Source organism: Schistocerca americana, chromosome X, assembly GCF_021461395.2.
Source record: "Schistocerca americana isolate TAMUIC-IGC-003095 chromosome X, iqSchAmer2.1, whole genome shotgun sequence".
NCBI lineage: Eukaryota > Metazoa > Arthropoda > Insecta > Orthoptera > Acrididae > Schistocerca > Schistocerca americana.
The window spans coordinates 868,112,144-868,133,788 of record NC_060130.1 but is presented as its reverse complement, the minus strand read 5'-3'; the positions used below and the strand labels follow the sequence as shown (position 1 = coordinate 868,133,788).

General features: G+C 41.7%; 1 protein-coding gene across 1 annotated transcript in view; it reads left to right on the top strand.

Moving 5' to 3' along the window:
* The window catches only part of LOC124554728 (venom acid phosphatase Acph-1-like), a 265,787-nt gene that overhangs the window by 186,809 nt on the left and 57,333 nt on the right, over positions 1–21,645 (top strand). Inside the window, exons 3-4 of the mRNA XM_047128374.1 lie at positions 4,619–4,858; positions 6,703–6,894. Of these exons, the coding sequence (XP_046984330.1) occupies positions 4,619–4,858; positions 6,703–6,894 (432 nt within the window). The remainder of the gene's footprint in view (positions 1–4,618; positions 4,859–6,702; positions 6,895–21,645) is intronic.

Sequence of the window (21,645 nt, the reverse complement as noted above, 5' to 3'; positions counted from 1 at the left end):
GAGTAAGGGGAGTAGCTTACAATTGGTTCGCCTCTTACTTTAAGAAGAGAAAGCAGAAGGTAATTCTCCGCAATATTGAGAGTGGTAGCGATGTTCAGTCCCAAAGTGGCACTGTAAAGTGGGGCGTTCCCCAAGGGTCGGTGCTGGGGCCACTGCTGTTTTTTATTTATATAAATGATATGCCTTTTAGTATTACAGGTGATTCAAAAATATTTCTGTTTGCTGATGACACCAGCTTGGTAGTGAAGGATCTTGTGTGTAATATTGAAACAGTATCAAATAATGTAGTACATGAAATAAGTTCATGACTTGTGGAAAATAATTTGATGCTAAATCACAGTAAGACTCAGTTCTTACAGTTTCTAACTCACACTTCAACAAGAACCGATATTTTGATCAAACAGAATGGGCATATTATAAGTGAGACAGAACAGTTCAAGTTCCTGGGTGTTCAGATAGAGAGTAAGCTGTTGTGGAAAGCCCATGTTCAGGATCTTGTTCAGAAACTAAATGCTGCTTTATTTACCATTAGAACAGTATCTGAAATAAGTGACAATTCAACACGAAAAGTAGTCTACTTCACATATTTTCATGTGCTTATGTCGTATGGTATTATTTTTTGGGGTAATTCTTCTGATTCAAAAAGTGTATTTTTGGCTCAAAAACGGGCTGTTTGAGCTGCATGTGGTGTAAGTTTGAGAACCTTTTGTCGACCCCTATTCAATAGTCTGGGAATTCTGACATTGCCCTCACAGTATCTATTTTCTTTAATGACGTTTGTTGTTAGCAATATTAGCTTATTCCCAAGAGTTAGCAGCTTTCACTCACTTAATACTAGGCAGAAATCAAATCTGCATATAGAATGCACTTCCTTGACTCTTGTGCAGAAAGGATTGCAGTTTTCTGCTGCATCCATTTTCGATAAGCTACCACAAGAACTCAAAAATTTTAGCAGTAGCCCAAACCCTTTTAAGTCCAAACTGAAGAGTTTCCTCATGGCTCACTCCTTCTATTGTGTCAAGGAGCTCCTGGAAGAGCTGAAAAATTAAGCAAATTCCAGTGTTACATTGTTGATTTTCTTTATTTAAACTTACTACTTGTCACATAAATATGTTTCTTATATTTCATTTTATCTGTTTCTACTACTGTGTTATAATTTCATGTATTGACTCATTCCAATACCATGGAGGCTTCTCCTTAATTTGGTCCCACAGAACAATAAATAAATAAATAAAAAATAAATAAAAAAATTTTGTGACTTGAACAGGAAAGGGCGAAAGACACAGTGATACACAATGTACCCTCCATCACACCTATGATGTGGTTTGCAGAGTATGGATGCAGAAGCAGCAGACCATATTATACATTGCTATTGAGCAGCAGTATTGGTTTGGAGCTTCTTGCAACCAGGGGGTTGCAAGAGATTTGATACAGCAATTATAGTACACTGGTGGAAAACTAATCTGAGCACCATGAAGGAATTGTGCAAAATAAAGAAATTTTGCTAGGCATGTTTTGAAAGATGATGTCTAGTAAAATTTTGCACCTTTTGCATAAGAGTGGCACTAGTAGTGTCACCATGAGGACACAAATCAGATTTGCTTTAAATAGAAGCTGTACTTGTTGTGAACATTAGTTACCTTTGAGATTGGATGTGGGGAGTTGATGTCAGTCAAGAATGCCTTTAAGGTGACAAAGACACCATTAACACCACCTCACTGAATTTGAGCAAGGTCGTGTAGTAAGGCTATGAGAAGCTGGATGTTCCCTCTGTGATATTGAAGAAAGACTTGGTAGGAATGTTGTCATTGTACATGATTGCTGGCCATGGTGGTCATGGGAATGTACAGCTGCAAGAAGAGAGGGCTCCACACGGCAATGTGTCATCACTGAGAAGGAAGATCATCATGTTGAGCATATGGCTGTGGTGCATCATATTGTATCTGCAACAGTAATTTGAGCAGCAGTTAGCATCACAGTAACACAACGACCTGTTACAAATTAGTTATTTCAAGGACACCTCTGAGCTAGATGCCCTGTAGCGTGCATTCCACAAACCCGAAAGCACAGCGATTTGTGACTTCAGTGGTGTCAAGCAAAAACTCATTGGAGGGCAGGGCAGAGGACTGTTGTGTTTTCTGATGAAAGCCAATTCCCTGCCTTGGTGCCAGTGATGGCTGGGTGTTGGTTAGGAGCAGCCCAGTTGAGGGCCTGCAACCAACCTGTCTGCTGCTAGACACACTGGACCTACACCTGGAGTTATGATCAGGAGGTGTCATTTCGTATGACATCAGGAGCACTCTCATGGTTATCCCACTAACCATGACTGCAAATCTGTATGTCAGTCTAGCTGATTTGACCTGTTGTGCTGCCATTCATGAAAACATTCCGGGGGTGCGGGGGTGGGGGTGCAACGTGATGATAATGCTCGCCCACATACTGCTGTTGTTACCGAAGATGCTCTACAGAGTGTTGACATGTTGCCTTGGCCTGCTTGATCACCAGATCTGTCTCCAATTGAGCACATATGGGACATCATGGGACTACAATGCCAGCATCATCCACAAGCAGCATTAACCTCCCCAATATTGACCAACAAAGTGCAACTGGTACAGAACTCCATCCCACAAACTGACATCTGTCATCTGTACAACACAATGCATGCACGTTTGCATGCTTGCATTCAACCTTCTGGTAGTTATGACAGTTATTAATGTACCAGAATTTCACATTTGCAATGGCTTAGCTCACGCTTACATTAACCTGTGATTTTGGAATATTAATCACAATATGTTACCTATACAAATGTTTTCCCAAAATTTCATTACTCTACATTAACTATTTTTTGATGTTGAAATTTTTTTCCATCAGTGTATAAACCTTTTTTTAATGAATTTTTCACCATACTACACTGAAGAGCCAAAGAATTGGTACACCTGCATGATATCGTGTAGTGTCCCCATAAGCACGCAGAAGTGCCGCAACACAATGTGGCATGGCCTCAACTAATGTCTGAAGTAGTGATGGAGGGAACTGACATCATGAATCCTGCAGGGCTGTCCATAAATCTGTAAGAGTACGAGGGGGTGGAGATGAGGTTGCCTCCATACCCATATATGTCCATCCGCTCAATACAATTTGAAACGAGTCTCGTCCGACCAAGCGACATGTTTCCAGTCATCAACAGTCCAATGTTGGTGTTGATGGGCCCAGGCGAGGCATAAAACTTTGTGTCATGCAGTCATCAAGGGTACATGGTACAAAAGCCCATATCAATGATGTTTCATTGAATGGTTTGCACGCTGACACTTGTTGATGGCCCAACATTGAAATCTGCAGCAATTTGTGAATGGATTGCACTTCTGTCATGCTGAATGATTCTCTTCAGTCATCATTGATCCTGTTCTTACAGGATCTTTTTTTGGCCGCAGCAATGTCAGAGATTTGATGTTTTATCAGACTCCTAATATTCACGGTACTCTTGTGAGATGGTTGTATGTGAAAATCCCCACTTCATCGTTACCTTGGAAATGCTATGTCCCATTGCTCATATGCTGACCATAACACCATGTTGAAACTCACTTAAATCTTGATAACCTGTGATTGTAGCAGCAGTAACCAATCTAACAACTGCACCAAACACTTGTCGTCTTATATAGGCATTGCGAACTGCTGCACCATATTCTGCCTGTTTACATATCTCTGTATTTGAATATGCATGCCTATACCAGTTCCTTTGGCACTTCAGCGTACTTCCTATTAAAGATAAAAACCTTCTTGGATGCCTCGCCATTTCTGTTAGTATGTCTGTTAGGGTAATACAAAAATGGAAGAACTAAAATTTTGGCAGGAACTCTGCATTATCTCATGACACTTGATACCACAGCTCTAGATAGCCCTCATGGGTTTCGAACTGCCCTGGATGGATGATCTAGTTGTGTACTGACAATTTTATATCACTGAATGTCTGTATTGTCAAAGAATGCAGCAGATCAACACAACACCAAATTTATCATCGTGATGTAGATGGCTCTGGATACAACATGCAATATTGCAGTACTAAGAGAAAACAAATGAGAATTTAATTTAGAACACAAACTTCAGAAATGAGGAGTTTCTAAGAAATTGCTCATCCTCAGCCACTAAACCAAAGGAACTGGAGACTTGTTACGGCAGTGCATGACCTTCAGAATCTGTGAATGCTGGATGCTGTTGTTGTTGCCATCACAGTGTTTGTACTATTTTTCTCCCACCACTGCCATCTCCATTTTTAAAGAATACTAACTGTTAGTTTAAATATGTATATATAGATGGTAAGGTAGTATCAATACACTTTCAGCAGCAAAATGCATAAATGATTTGTGAGATGCTGTGGCCATTTCTAATGCACTCAGTAACTGATATTATTCTTGATCACTAAATTTATTAATTTTATATGCCTTGTGCATTTTGGCCTTATGCCATTCTCAAAGGCTCTACATCAGAAATACATGAAAGAGTATTAGTAAAAAAAGCACTGGTACAGTTACATAAAATGTACATCATACATACAATTTCATTACAGACAATATATTGTAATTAAATAATTTTAAAGTGAAATATAACTTTGTTCTTATAGGCTGGAAAATTATCTCAGTATGAGCAGGGCAAGTGGCTCCGTCAGAGGTATGGTGAATTCCTTGGAAATACTTATTCACCACAAATACTTGCTGCTTGGAGCACAGATGTTGATAGAACAATAATGTCTGCTCAGCTGGAATTGGCAGGGCTGCTACCTCCAAATGATGAACAGCGATGGAACCCTGAGCTTAACTGGCAGCCAATTCCAGTACACACTCTGCCACTTGCTTTTGATAATGTGAGTTTTATTTATGAAACACATATTCTCTCTCTCTCTCTCTCTCTCTCTCTCTCTCTCTCTCTGTGTGTGTGTGTGTGTGTGTGTGTGTGTGTGTGTGTGTGTGAATGTGAAATGATTGTCATATGCTGAACCTACTTAGCATAACATTCAGCAGCCTTTATTTCACATTTTCCTTAACCAAAAATCATTTTTTGAAGAAAAAACCATTTTAAAAAGTGAAGACACATTTATTGAGAAGAAATATTGAATTTTGTTGTAGTATTACCTTCCCTGTAACTGCCACTGTAATTGACATTGTTTAACTTTTTCTGAAATATTTCACTGTTGTATCATTAATTAGCCTTATTGTTTTCTTTAGATGTTTATGAACTATGCAAACTGGCACACTAAGTATGATTAAGCGTGCAACATAATTTGACAATTCATTTACCACACAATAGAGTTACATAGTTCAGCTTCTTGTATGAATACAATAACTTATGGTAGTTCACTGGTGTGCAAAACGTAAGGAGAAAAGTAATTTATGCATGATGTGTCACTGCCAAGGAACATAGCTCGTTGAAACTTAGACTATACCCACATGCTGCAGTACATCTCTCCAATGTGCCCCACATGTGCTCAATGCAGTTTAAGTCAGGGGTATGGTCATGTCAGTCAGTTTGTTAAATATTCTCTCACTCCAAGAGCTCCTCCATTTGCACTTTTTGATGTAGTCATGCATTGTCATCCACAAAAAGGAAGTCGAGGCTGAATACATCCCCTAACAAACCTGAAAAGACATGCATGGGGAAGGAGTACAGTGTCATAATAATGTTGACTGGAGAGTATCCTGTATTCAAAGATTTTGAGATTGGTGGGCCCATGCAACGTTATGTCTCCATGCTGTAACACCTGAACTGCCAAAATGATCATTTGCAACAATGTTGGTCATATCTTCATATGGTGAGAGGTGGGATCATGTAATGCAGCCAGGAATATTGTCCAATACATGTGTTTTAGTGGTCTAGAAGTTATGGTGTGGGGAGCCATAATGTTGCATGGGTGTATTGACCTCCAAATCTTTGAACATGGTACACTCATCAGTCATCATTATTGTGACACTGTACTCATTTCCTGTGTGCATGTTTTCAAGGATGCATTTGGATCTGACTTCATTTTTTTAATTACAATGTGCAACAGTATTGAACAGTGCAGGTAGAGCAGCTCTTGGAATGAGAAGCTATTTGGTTAATAGACTGGCCTACCTGTTCCCCCTACTTAAATACCACTAAGAACATGTGGGATGAGTTGGGGAGATGTATTGCAGCATGTCTACATGCACCACTGACCATCCAGCAGTTGTCAACTGAGCTGCCCTACCACAAGGACTCCTTACCAACCTCGAGGCCAGCATGGAAGCACACTGCAGAGCATCAATTGTCACTCTTGGTGGTCACACACCCCATTAAGAACTATGTACTGCCACCTGCAATGTTCAGGGCTCTATCATGAATCACAGTGACATCAGTAAAATTATTGCCTTTGAATAAAAGTGTCACTTCTGTTTGTCTCATTGTGCATTTTTTTAAAGTTACATAATGTACTATACTGTAGCAGTTCATTCTATATATGGTCTGAGGTTCATCAAACTATGTTACTTGGCAGTAACAATTCACATGAAAGTTACTTTCATTCTTTAGTTTTGCACACCAGTATACTATCTTTAGCTTTTAAAAGAAAGAACTGAAGACTGCAAAGGAGTGACTCAATAATATTCTCTGTCAGATTCCTTTAATTAAAAGTACATTACAATTATCAGAATAACGTTAAGTAGCCTCATATTGTATATTTACTTTCCTTAGCTGTTACTAGTAAGAATCCCATGTCCCAAATATCACCAAGAACTGGAAGCTGTCATGAACAGTGAAGAGGTCCAAGAAAGACTCTCTGCATTAAATGCACAGGAACTGTATGTGAACCTTACTCAGATAACTGGTCTCAGTATACAGAATCCTGATGATGTTCAGTCTCTATACAGCACACTAAAAGCAGAGGTAAGTGAAGAAATAATTTTAACATCATTGTCTTAATTATTTTTAAGACTACCTGTTAGTTTCTGTATTAGGTGACAATTCTCAGTGACTGTGATAATGATGATGTTTGAAGTTGTACAGCAACATGTTTTTAGTGCCCACTTGAAAATACTACGAGGCCAGTGTGATCAAAATCAATAAAATAACCCAAAACTGCCCACAAAGTACATGTAGAAATATGTGTCAAATGGGTTGCTTTCCTCAGTTACCATGTATTATGATAAGTATCTGAATAGCACACTGTTTTCCCTACTATCATATCTCACGAAAGGGGTCCTGGACTACTTTGCATGTTGGGTCCCAATGGAGCTACCGGTTCATCTCCCCAATGTGTCCCTCTCCTCCAAATAGCACTTCCTAGTATAGGAAGTGTCATGTGTATCAGAAAAGATTAAAGATACAGACACCCAAGGTGACAACTGAAATACTTATGCTGCTACCAAGAAATTGTACAAAGCATTACAACCACTATCTTTTTCCATGTAATCCCACCAGACATATTTATGGATCAACTGACATAATTATGCATACATCCAGCAAGATCCCTATGCATGACATGGAGCTATAAATCCATAGATCTCCAGATGATGAGCATAAACAGCAGTGGCACATTTAAGGACTGCCAAGGACGGATGGTCTCTGGTCACTTGTCTCAGCTCACGGATTTGCACTACATGCTCTCTGGTGGACTTATTGATAATGACTGTGTGATATGTGGCTGTTTTCTGAACATTGATTTGGACTCCAGGCTGTCAACATTTGGCTTGCACAGAGACATGTCTATTTTCTTAAGGTGGTGTGATCCCTGTTTGATCACATGTGCCATTGCAAAAGTACATCATCCTCTAAATTTGCATTTACTGCCAAATAGATGTTAAATAATAACAACAAACTCCAAGTTACTACTATATTCCTACAGACAATTAAAAAATCTGAATGTTCTAACCTGTAAAATTACCACTGTCACCAAAGAAGGATAAATGTGTCAATAAAACCCATAGGATACAGATAAACAGTCCAAAGACATCCAACCCCATTGGAAACTGAGTGAACCATCCAGTCTATTCAGCTCCCTCATCATTGCAATGTCTTCTCTTACACATAAAGAGGGAAGAAACAGGTAAACTATATCAACAAATGGCTCCCATACTACAGCGAAAAATCAGTGGGTTCAGAATGCATGTGGAGGAAGTATGATACTTTGTGCAGACAAGACCCTTGTGTCTTTGTCTCCAAAGGACCCATTTCAAGGTCAGTAACATCATCTCATAGTTGAGGGGTTATAGCCTAGACAAAAATTATCATCTTAGTGGAGAGTAGACTAAAAAACGGTGGTGTGGCTACATTCATCAGTGCTAATTTCACCCCTGTAAACACCAACTTGCAAGCAAATGCTACAGAAGTGCATATGTTGTACAAGTGACACCTATGTTCCCCGTGTATGTCCCCTAATGTAGGTTTAAGCCATGAAGCTCTCAATGACTTCATCACACAGCTCCCACATACATTCCTCCTACGTGAGGCCTTCAACGCATGTAACATGCTACTGGACTATATGGCCATTTGCTTTAGGGTTCAAACCTCAGTTTTTCTCAACATAAGGCAGGGCATGAACTTCAGCATTGGAATGGAGCTATTCACTATCACAAAACTCTGGATATGCTCAGTGGTAAATGGTCAACAATTTGCTGTGACCACACTTCCCAACCTGCTTACAGTTAGTAGATCATGTAGTGCCCAAAAGGATGCATCAAAATAATATTCAGCAAAGATTAGGGTATACTGTACAGCCAACTAAGTGTACCCAGATGGAAGTGGATCCTATCATGACTGTGATCCATCAAACTGCAGATTAATCCATTCCAAATTCATCAGGCTATCTACAAAGACAATTTACACCCTATATCAGTAAGGAGAGCTTTCATGCAATCAGGAGTAGACAGGTGGGTCTACTGCAGAGAACCACAAGCCTTTTTATGTAGTGAGGGTGTATTGCTGTTAAATTATGATGGAGAGCAAAAAGAGATCATGAGAGATTTTGGCATTTATGAGAGACCACCATGACTATTTTTGAGAAAGCTGACAGCTGATGGCATAATGAAAAACCATAAACTCCAACCCACTGAGAGAGAAATAACATGGGCAATGGCAGATATCTCTTCTATGTTTTTTAAATTTCCTCCTCATTTTTTCTCTGTTTAAGAGGTTTTGTATCTAAGTGTAAGTTCAGGCAGTCAGTAGCACTCTAGTTATCCATTTGTTTGTTCTGAAGAGCCAGGGACTGCTCACTTGAACCTAGTTAGTGTCAGTCAGGCTTCAGTTGCCATCTGGTACATGCCTACAGAGCGTGTTTGTAGCTATAAAGTGTTGTCAGGCAGACTGTAGTGGAGTATTCATTTTTTTAGAACAGCCAGATACACAGCTCATAAGACATCAGCCTCCACTGATGACACATCGAGAGGTTAGCATGTTGCATATCTAGGTTTCTGTCTGCGCTTTTATAGTCAATTCTTAAGTTCGTAATACTGGGATGGGTAGGATGTGTGTACGCTTTGTGCAGGTGTAGTAGGAGTTGGCCACAGTTCATGAACAGCTAAATCTGCTTTTGGCTATGGTCAGTCATCTTCAGGCTGCTGCCTTGGGACATAGTGGTGGCAGAGAATCTGTTGCGTTGCATGAGACATTTCAGGTGTTGCTTGGTTTGCCCATTGGCTCTGCTGTTGAGGCACCTCTCATTGTACCTGATATAGTGGATATGCCCTCACAGGAGGATGACTGGTAGGCGGTAATGCATTTGTGTCACCTGAGGCAGATGGCCATTGTGGAGGCTGGCCATCTGCCCTCGCCCATTCACCTTGTGGGTGGAAAGATGGCCGCTCCTTCAGCAGGGTCCGGGCAAGCACACAGGGGGAGGGGTTATTAGTTATAGGGAGCTCCAGTGTTAGTAGGCACATTGTGGAGCCTCTTGGGGAGATAGAGTTCAGGGCTGGAAATAAAGCCAATGTGTACTCAGTATGTCTGTTGGGGGGAGGGGGGCGTGGGGGGGGGGGGGGGCTGTACTCAGTATGTTTGTTGGGGGACCTCATCTGAGGTTTGGAGGAGATCTTGCCTGAGGCTATCAAGCATGCAGGGTGCAGTCGTCTGCAAGTTGTGGCTCACGTCAGCACCAGCAACACCTGTTGCTTGGTTTATGAGGCCATCTTCAGTGCATACAGGCAGTTGGTGGAGGTGGTGAAGACTGCTGGCTTCATGCACAGGGTGCAAGCAGAGCTCACAATTTGCAGCATAGTTACCAGAGTTGACTGGTGTCCTTTGGTTTGGAGCCGAGTGGAGGGTCTCAACCAAAGGCTTCATTGACTCTGTGACGGTCTTGGCTGCAGACTTCTGGATCTGTATTATTGGGTGGGGAATTGTAGGACTCACCTTGCTAGGTCAGGGATGCATTACACTTGTGTAGTGCACATGGGAGTTTTTTAGGCTAGGCGGTAGGTCTAGGTACTCTGATGAACACTAGCCAGATGACTTGCAGATAGCAAAATCTGACTGTGTTTAGAGTAAAGACACTTCAACTGTCAAAATTTTACCAGTAAACTGTTGAAGTTTTCATAACAAAGATCCGGACTTTACTGCCCTCCAGGAAAGGTCTCATGCTCAAATTATTCTCGGGACCAAGAGCTGGCTGGCTGAAATCTGAAGTGGAAAGCTCTGAGTTATTTAGCAATTTATGGAACATATATCGAAAAGACAGATTAGACACCATAGGAGGGGATGTGTTTTTGCATTTTGCAAGAATATTGTCTCTATGAGGTTCAATCTGAGTGTGACAGTGAAGTTATCTGGTTGCTTATAACAGACCTAGGTGAAATCAGGTCAATTGTTGGATGTTTTTATGGGCCAACCAATTCCAATGTGATGGTATAAGAGTCATTTAAAGAAAGTCTATACTCAGTACCACAGAAATGATCATGCAATATTTGTTGGAGGCAACTTCAGTATACCAAGTATAGACTGGGACATTTATGGATTCCTTGCATGGGGTAAAGACAGACAGTCTTGCGAAGTTCTAGTTCAACAGCCCACATCCAATGGAAATATTTTAGATCTTGTAACTACAAACAGGTCTGACCTAATCGACAGTGTTAATACAGTGAGAAGGATTAGTGACCACGATGTCATCATAGCAACTTTGGTCCTAAACTTAATGAATCAGTCAAGAAGGCTAGGAGAGTATTTTTGCTAGAGAGAGCAGATAAACACATCCAACTTACACAATGAAATGACACCACTTAGTTTCAGATCCAGGACAATGGATATAGAGGAATTATGGAAAAGTTTAAATGGACTGTAAATCATACTCTGGAGAAGTATGTGCCAAACAAGTGGATTAAGAATGGAAAAGACCCACCATGGTTTAACAATGAAATTTTAAAAATGCTGAGGAAGCAAGGGCTGTTGCACTCCCAGCTCAAGAGAGAAAGCACAAATGACGACATCCAAAAGTTAACAGAAATCATGCGTCTGTAAAAAGACTGATGTATAAATCTTACAGCTATCATGATCATACCTTAGCAAAAGATCTTGCTGAGATGATGAGGAAATTGTGATCCTATGTAAAATTGCTAAGTGGGTCTACGGCCTCTACTCATTCATTTGTTGACCAGTCTTGCGTGGCAGCAGAAAATAGCACAAGCAAAGCCAAAGTTTTAAATTTCACATTTAAGTAATCATTCATGCAGGAGAATCATACAAACATACCAATGTTTGACCACCACACAGACTCCCGTATGGGAAACATAGTAATAAGCATCCCTGGCATAGAGAAACAACCAAAAGAATTGAAAGAAAATAAGTTTCCAGGTCCTGATGGAATCTGAATTCAGCTTTACGAAAAGTACTCTACAGCATTGGTCCCGTCTTTAACTTACATTTATCATGAATCTCTCATGCAATGCAAAATCCTAAGTGACTGGAAAAAAGCATAGGTGACTCCTTTATATAAAAAAGGGTTAAAGAATGGATTTGGGGTCGCTGAGGCATGGAACAGATTTGGGAGTGTGCCTGGGTTGAGGTGGTGGGAAAGGGTAGTGGGGTAGGCAGATCACGATACCTCTTTGAACTATATTAGATGGCTGAAGATAAACTTCAGTATTATGTTACTGTTCATTGAATTCATATTGGTGTGCTCCCACCACTTATAGCATATGAAGAATTGAACCAAACATATACATTTCCAAGATGGTATACCAGCATGCTACACTATGTACCTAAACTGTACACTGTGGTATTACATGAATATTATTAATGACATATTAATGTAGTCTTACTACTGAAGTATATGAAGATCTGAACCAAATAAAATGGGTTCTATACAACATTTTCAAGGTGACATACCTATACATTCCTTTTAAGACAATGAAATATGTTATTGTGAAGTTCAAACACATAGCAACAATCACAGCTAAGCCAATACCAGGCATACCTCATGTAATAACAGTCAGGGGCAGCCGAACATTGCAGAGGGTTGTTGTAAAAAATCACATAAAATCAGTGGTAGAAATCACTTGAGAGTTCCAAAGAATTATCAGCTGTCCAGTTTGCATAACGACTGTGTGTAGGGAGTAAAAAAGAATGGTGCACAATGGTCAAGTAGCTCTTCCTAAGCCACACATTTCTGTAGTCAGTGCTATGCAACACTTGAGGTGGTGTAAAGAACAATGCCACTGGACAGTGGATGACAGTAAATGAGCATTTTGGAGTAATGAATTGTGCTATATGCTGTGGCATTCCAATTGAAGGGTTTGGGTTTGATGAATGCCTTTAGGATGTTAACTGCCATAATGTATAGTGCAACAGTGAAGTATGGAGGAGATGGTGTTATGGTATGGGCATGTTTTCCATGGTTAGGGTGTGGTCCCCTCATTGCACTTCATAAAATACTAAATGCAGAAGAGTATGACCGTATTTTACAGTATTGTGAGCTGTATACAGTGGTCAGAGATGATAATTGCTTGTATCAGTATGACAATGCACCCTGTAATAAAGCAGCAACTGTGAGGGAATGATCTGTGGACAGTAACATCTCTGAAACTGACTGGCCTGCCTAGAATTCAGACCTGACCCCAACAAAATAACTTTGAGATGAGTTAGAATTTTGAGTTTGCTGCAGATTTCAGGGCCCAACATAACTACCTTCTCTGGTTCTGATACTTGAAGAAAATGGTCTCCCATTCCTCCAAAGCAATTCACACACCTCACTGCAAGTGTTTCCAACAGTCAAGCCGTCATAAAGGCGAAGGGCGGACACACCCTATATTAACATCCAGTAATAGGTGTCCAGGTTCTCTTGATCAGATAGTGTGTAGGATATTCTGCTGTCATCAGTGTACAACATGGCTGATTAGATTAGATTAGATGTACTTTTCATTCAAATATATCCACCATGAAGATATCCTCCAGGATGTAGAACATGTTGCAAAACACAAATACACAATCCTCCAGTATGTAGAACATGTTGCAAAACACAAATACACAATTAATATTTACATATAAAAACAAATATGCAAGTCCCAAGTGAAATGTTCCTTATAGATGTGGAATAAGTAAAAAAATTTCAAAGGCAACAAGTAACTTGTCATAAGAACTGTAATTGTGCAATACACTGAGGTACATATGATAATTCTCAGGCTGTAGTAGCCATGCATCAACAAATAGAAGTATCATTTTACAGCACTTATTTACAGTGATCACACTACTGCAGTGAATTTGTGCAGAAGTCGAATTGTACTAACACTCGCATTATTTGACATCATTAGTAACATATATGCATCAGCTGGTTCCACTAAGAAATTCATGAATGGAGGAGGAGGTGTTAGGCTCCTCTTAAACTGAACTTTATTAATGGCTAAGCTTTTTATAGTTGTTGGCAAGTTATTGAAAATCTGTGTCCCTGAAAAATGGACAGCTTTCTTGACCAGAGTAAGTGACTGTAACTCTTTGTGAAGATTATTGTTATTTCTAGCACTAATTCCATTATTGTTATTTCTATAACTGATTCCATGAACTAAGCTGTTTGAAAAAGAGGTTAGTTTTAATGACAAATTTCATTAAGGAATAAATATATTGGGAAGCTGTAGTTAGCATCCCTAATTCCTTAAACAGGTCTCTGCAGGATGTTCTTGAGTTCACATCACAAATAATTCGTATTACACATTTTTGGACCCAAAAAGCTTTAGCTTGGCCTGACCAGTGACCACCGATTGAAGTAGCACAGGCAAAGTGCCCACAAGTAACAAAACCATTTGGCATCAGTGTCACAAGAGACCTAGTGGCAATTGCTATGAACCAACTGTTTGTCCTTACTGTGAATGAGCTGAACTATTAACTATGATTAATAGGTTACAACATAACACTTCCAACCAAGTAATAGGTTGTAGAAATCTATTACCATAATATTTAATAGATTACAAGTAGGCCATGAAGTATGCTGAGACCAGTGAAATTGTGGGTTTTATGTGCTATTGAACCATAATAACACACTTTTAGAATGGAAACAACATTTATTTCATCACTTAATAGAGCGAATACGGAAAGATGGCTGTCAAACATAGCGCTAGAACACAAAGAAAAAACCAAAGAGCATAGTCAAAGAACTGTTGCTTCACATCAGAGACACCACAGCCCCCCCCCCCCCCCCCCCCCCCCTGGCAGTGCAGAGCACAGCGGGGTGGAGCTAGCACCATAGGGCATGAAGCAGTATTCGAAAAGGCCGAAAGACGTAATGATCGGCATTTTCTGAATGTCTGGCGGGTGCACTGGAGTTTGGTGATATGCCTTCGAACAGTCCAAGACGGAAAAGAACTTCGAGCCATGCAGTAACTGCATGAAATCTTCGAATGAGGAACCGGATAGTTGTCAATAATAGTCCTAGCATTAAGGGACCTGTAGTCGCTGCACATGCATAGCGAACTGTCTTTCATAGACACCAGGTGGATAGGAGAGGACCAGTTGCTGTCCGTTCGTCAGAGCACACCCGAAGCCAGTAAACCCTGAAGCAAACGGCTGGTAGTCTATTTTCATGCAGAAGTGACATTAAACTGGTAAGGTGAAAAATGTGTGGGAATATAGAGGAAGGGCACATAGAAGTAACCAACAAGAAAAAGTGAACTATCTCTTTTGCTCACAGCAATTTCGGAGCGTTAAGACGTCGAGCTTTGTGACGTACGGGAGGGCTGTCCGTGGTGTGGATTTGGTGGCAGGTGCCATTGCTGATTGCCAAGACCCACGAAGGAAGGCATGTGTGGTGGGACGAGAGGGGGAGGGGGGGGGGGGGCGGGCACAAATGGCGGCGGCTGACTGACCTTGATGTGCCGGGATGGGATGTAGAAGCATTGGCAGTGAGCGATGGCTGAGCACGTGGCGCAGTAGCCATGGAAACGAGCGATCCTGCGAAATGGGAACATGAGCGTCCGAGCCAGGCCAGAGTGAGGTGGGCAGGGCCTCGGCGGCTGACGGGAACTGTGGACATGGCGCGACGGCCATGCGATGTGAAGGATCCCGTGAAGCGGGGGCAGGAGCATCCTGCAGGACCAACTGCGTCTGCACAGAACTGGCAGCAGGAAATGTGCAGCTCGACACAGGAGCGAAGCAGACCGAAGACACAGTAGGAAAGAGAGGCTCATAATGGTGTAGAAAGTCCAACCTGATCACAGGTTCGTCCACATTGGAGACGTGGAAAGTCCAAGGAAATGTCGCGCCCAGGGACAGACGAAGTGACATCTTGATGGAGCTGAGGACCGTGATATGAGAGTGATTCGCAGCGATCAGTGTGAGATTAGCAGAAGGAAGCGTGTTGCCCACATGCTTGGCCAAGGTAACGCTGACATCGGCGCTGGTGTCGACGACAAAGCACGTGCCTGAAGACAAGTCCGTAATGTAGAGGTGTCACGCTGTTGGTGCAAGCAGTGTGGCATTGGAAGGTAGTCGCCATTGATGATCGAGGTGAACGTGGCACCTAAACATGCCCGCCGAAATCGTTTGGGCACGCACAAGGCTCGCAGAAGTTGCGAGCGGCATCCCCATAGATTGCATAGTACCAGCAAAGCAGGTAAGCTCGGAGGCATGGCGTTGCGTGGCGGGTGGGGGATGCATCTGGCTGCACCGTAGCTCAAGAACGCTGAGGCTGTTGCTTGTGTGAGGTTGGCTGCTGTCGGGAGGGCGCAGGTAGTACCTTCTGTAGGCTGCCAGGAGGCAGCTCGTGGCAGGTCGCTGAGCTGCTAAGGTGCATGCGCTGGCCTCTACCGGTGTCGTGTGGAACCAGCAAAGCAGGTGACGAATGATTGCCTAGGCCTGATCGGCCATGCGTAGGCAGACCTCGAGAGGGTCGGTTACGTGCAATAGCAGGTGAAGCTGTAGGTCTGACAGAAGTTTGGCCATCCACAGAGTCCACAGTGTGGTGTCGGGTAGTGCTTGGTCATCAGTCAATGTACAAAGGCGCTGCCAGAGGTGCGAAGGTGTGCGGTCGTTGAGGTGCTTGTCACAGATGATGTGGTGGATGGCCTCAGCCGGAGTTGAAGATAGGCGTTTGATAAGGAAAGTTTTCGCCATCACATACTTGGGCGAAGCGGGCAGCGAGAGTAGCAGGTCACTGATTTGGTCAGGGTGGTCATGGAGGTGGCTCACCAGGCAGACGAAACGTTCGTCGTTGTCCGAGATCCCAAGGATATCCAGTAGATGGTCCACCAGGGCGAATCAAGTCTTTGGGTTGTCGTTTTGCAATGCAAGGAAATCTGCCAGGTAACACATATTGATGTAGCACAGGCAAGCAAAGATCCATGTTGGTGGTTGAGGGAGCTCCTGACGCCAGGAGTGCAGTAGCGGTGGGCGATGCGTCACCCGAGGTCTGCGTGAGGGGGGCAGCTGCAAGCAGCACACGAAGAGGAGTGGGCCAGCACAATCAATGGTACAATGTGTCCCAACTGCAGGCCTGGAGACAGGTGCGGCGTGGGTGTAACGGCCAGTGCTGCTGCAACAGTGAGCAGAAGGCAGTCACGGTACAGCCAAGGGGGGGCTGATCCCGAAACCGGCATGGAAGAAACAGCCAGAGCTGCTACGAGAGCAGGCAGAAAGTGATCTTGATGTGATCATGATCATGGAGCGATGGTCGCAGCGACCAATGTGGGTGAGGCGACTGGTGTCGCTGAGTTGGGGTGAGGGGGAGGGGGAGTGGTGGAATGACATCAGGCAAGTAAGAATGTGCGAACCCATGCGTATGAGCATTTGGAGTACAGTTCTTGAACTGTGTCTGCACATCAAACCAATCGGAAGGTGACTGCTTAACCAGAGGATGAAACACAACGTCCTTCACATGATTATCGTTCTCAATGTCAGTAAGTGGTTTGCACTGTCCGGGCAGCAGGCCTTGCTGCATAGCAGCATTTGACGGTGGCCATGCTGGACCGGCAACAGGTAAGTGGCCGCTGCCATGGTAGGGGCCAGTAAATTGTTCACTATTAACCAACTGTACATTATGAACACTATTAAAAATGCAAGCACAATTGCTATGGTGTGACGCATTTGCACAAAATGACACTGGTAGATCCATTGTTCTCAAGACAATGTGGGCCGGCACACAAAGTCCCTTACAGGTGAAAATAAGCACAAAATAATTCCCAAATGCACAATATTAAAGTTGGGGTCACCACTGTGGGTTTTACGTGGCGCCTAACCATAATAAGATACTTTTAGGATCACAAACGACATTTATTTTGTCACTTAATAGAACGAATACAGAAAGGTGGCTGTTGAACCCTAGCACTAGAACACAAAGACAAAAAGACAAAACCAAAGAGCATAGTCAAAGAATGCTTCACATCAGAGATGCCACAAAATAATTCATATTACTGTACCACTGTTTTTCTGTGTGTTTTATAGGATTTTCTTAATCATTTTGAACTCTGATTTACAGGATAGTTATAATTAAACTTTCTCTACTTGAGAGGGGCCCCATAACACACGAGAAGTTGCAGGATGATGAAGCTTTGTGGAAACATTTGTAAGCACATACAGGAGATAAATAACAAACAAATCATTGAATGAAAAACATTGCAACATGATAGGATTCAAATCAGGTATCTTTGTGGCTGTGCAGTTTGAAATGATCAGCCAATGATTCAGTTTTTTTCAAATATGTTACTGAGTAACAAAGTGACCTCATGCACAGTGTGAGGTAGAGTTTCACCATGCATCAAAATATCTGAGTCCAAAGCATCTCTCTGCTGCAGAGCATGAATCACAGATTAGTGAAGTACATCACAGTAACATGTGCCATTAACATTGCATGTCCTTGGTCCCTGGGGTCACTTTTCCTCAAAGAAAAATAGGCCAATCATGAAGTGTGCCACGAAGCCATACCACACAGTGACACATTCACTATGCATGGGAACTTCATGAACATTTGTTGGCAGTGACAATTCCCAAATCTGACAAACATGAATGTACACTGCCCCAATGAGTGTAAAGTATGCTTCATCGCTCCACAAAATGTTACAAAGGCCATATGTCTTCAACTTCAACCCTTGCACAAAATGTATGAGCAAAGTCTAATGTGAAGTTTGTATGGATATCATTTCACAATTGTTCACAGCACTTTTTGAATGGTCAACCATGAAATGTTTAGCTGTAGTGAGACAGCTTGTGCACTGCTTGAAGATCACTCATTGCATCCAGCATTCTCATCCATGGAGACAGTAACTTATTCACCACTTTATGGTGCAATTGGCCCTCAGTCTCATCCAGGAGAAAACCTAATCATTGGCCGATGGTTCCAAACTGTGTAACCACTAAAATTGCTGGATTTGAACCCTCTCATACAGAAATTAACATGTGTTTCTTTCAGTGGTTTATTCATTATTTCTCTTCTGCATGTCCTTACAAATGTTTCCACAAAGTTTCATGTCCTGTGTTCACTCATTTTTCATAGGCGCCATCTCAAGTAGCAAAATCTGAATGTAACCAACCTGTACTTAAAATTCTGGATTTTAAAAAATATATTCATGCTTTCTTCAACAAATAATGTTTTCATATTTCACAAAAAAAATGGAAATGAGCGTACAGCATCGTTGGCCGGGAGGTTCCATCCGGGAAGTTCGGCCACCAAGTGCAATTCTTATTTCATTCGATGAGACCTGCGCGCTGGTGATGAGGAAGAAATGATGATGAGGACAACACAAAACTCATTCCATGAGCAGAGAAAATCTCCAACCTGACCAGGAATCAAACCCGGGCCCAGTTGCATGGGAGGCGAACACGTTACCACGCAGCTGAGCTGGCAGACATTTCACAAATTAATCTTTTCTACATGTAATATTGAATATAAAATTACTATACTTCATATTTCTACATTATATAACATTTGCAATATATCTGAGTACATCACTGCTCACCATACAACACAAGTGGAATTGTAAATATGTCATGGCTGCCATGAGAAATGGAGACACTGCTTGCATAGTGGAATGACTCAACAGTGCATAGCCTCTGTTAACTGTTCATCTACACATCTACATCTACAAGGTTACACTGCAGTTCACAATTAAGTGCCTGCCAGAGGGTTCATCCAGGCGCTAATGAACTCGGCTGTTTTGCTCCCTAAAGCAACCACAAACAGCAACAAAGAGGGTTCACCTAACCACCGTCAAACTATTTCTCTACTGTTCCACTCTTGAACAGTGTGTGGGAAAAGTGAATACTTAAATCTTTTAATGCGAGCTCTGATTTCTCTTATTTTATTATGATTATCATTTCTCCCTATGTAGGTGGGCACCAATGACATATTTTCACACTCTGAGGAGAAAGTTGCTGATTGAAATTTTGTGATAAGATCCTCCCACAATGAAAAATGCCTTTGTTTTAAAGACTGTCACCCTAATTTGTGTATCATATTCATGGCACTTTCTGCCCTGTTTTTTGATAATACAAAATGACCTGCCCTTCTTTGGACTTTTTCAATGTCATCCATCAGTCCCACCTGAAGTGTTAAACCAATAAATTACAGTCTTTGGTTTGCTTTCCTCACAACATTACCTATGTGATCATTCCAATTTAAGTTATTCATAATCATAATCCCTAAGTATTTAGTTGAATTTACAGCCTTTAAATTTGTGTGCATGTAACCAAAATTTAGTGGGGCACTGTCAACCATATGCAGAAAGTTCAATTCTTGATGTAGTGATTTGCTTAGCTTCAGATAAGGATATCTGCACACTAGCCTTAAGACAGTCAGACCCCTCCTTGGCTGAAGTGCTGCAAAATGCATGTGCATCTGAATTATTGCAAGTTGTACAATACATTTTTTAACAGACTTCACATGTGGCCAAGAGCCACAGTGATACAGCACAGCAGGTTTTCTGTAACAGGCTATGAAGTGGTAACCAAGTTCCATTTAGTGAGGGCAGACCTGTGCTAATACCAGCCATCATTTGTGGTGATAAACTTTGTTTACAGCTTGCCTGGGCTCTTTTTCCTTGCATCCCAGACAGGAATGTCCACACTGTGAGGATGAATGTTACAAGTGTTTACATGGAGGTCCTGCTGTAGAAGTATATTGTAGCACGGTGGGCACCATGCATCAGCCCCAGTCTATTCAAATCGATAACATTTCCGGCACTTATCATGTGCTGGCATTCTGTAAATTTTGTTACATGTTAAAGTGAAAGATATTTCAATGACTTTTTTGTTTGCTAGAAATGTATCAGCTCATCGGTACCATGTTAAGCTGCTGATATGGTTTGTACACAATTTGAAACAGCTTTGGGAAGGGCAGTTGACTTTCGGGCCTTCATTGTTTTAAACTAACAGCAAGTCTGCAATTTTGTAAAGCTTACCCAACTTCAATGGTCATTAAGGACAAGGTTAAGATTTAACTGCACAGACTAGAATGACAACAGGGTTTGCCACCATTGACTACAATTAATGGGCAACACCATTAGTGGTGGTTAGCAAGTCTGAAGGCTCTCTTTGGTTCATACTGATTTTTCTCCCTTGCTTGATACAGACAAACATTTTTCTAAACTTTCAGGAGAAAACTCTTTTTATAAAATATATCTTGTGGTGGGATATTTTCAGTTGCCTTGAAGTGAAGACTCAAGGAAGAATTTAGTCTTGAACATGCCGTTCACACTATATCAATATAAAGTGTTGCTTTATGGCATGGCCGTTGCCTTTGCCATATTCCAGAGGTCTCTTCAATACACTATTACAGAAATTCAGTATTGTGTATATTATCACATCAGTATTGTGGTCACTGGACATGTGACACAAGATTATCTGCACAGTTTACGTCTGGTTTTTGCACCCTTTGCACATAAAGCTCTTGCGTGTAATTTTTCGAAATGAGCCTTCTTTCAACCAGTGGTCACTTATTTACGAAATATTCTCAGTGAAGTGGGCCTTTGGCCTGCCAAAGAATGTGTAGAGGTCATTCAGAGCATGCTTGTGCCTAAATTCATAAAGGAGATTCAAGTGTTTCCAGGAGAAGTGAATTACTGTCTTTGGTTTATCTCCATGTGGCCTCCATAGCCCACTCGCTAAACTGTCTGGTTGAAAACAGGTCCCCTTTCAGTTGTCAGAAGAATGCCTTCTGGCTTTTCAGAAGCCAAAATCAGCACTTTCATCATCTTGTCTTATAACTTATCAGCCATACTGCCCATTCATTTT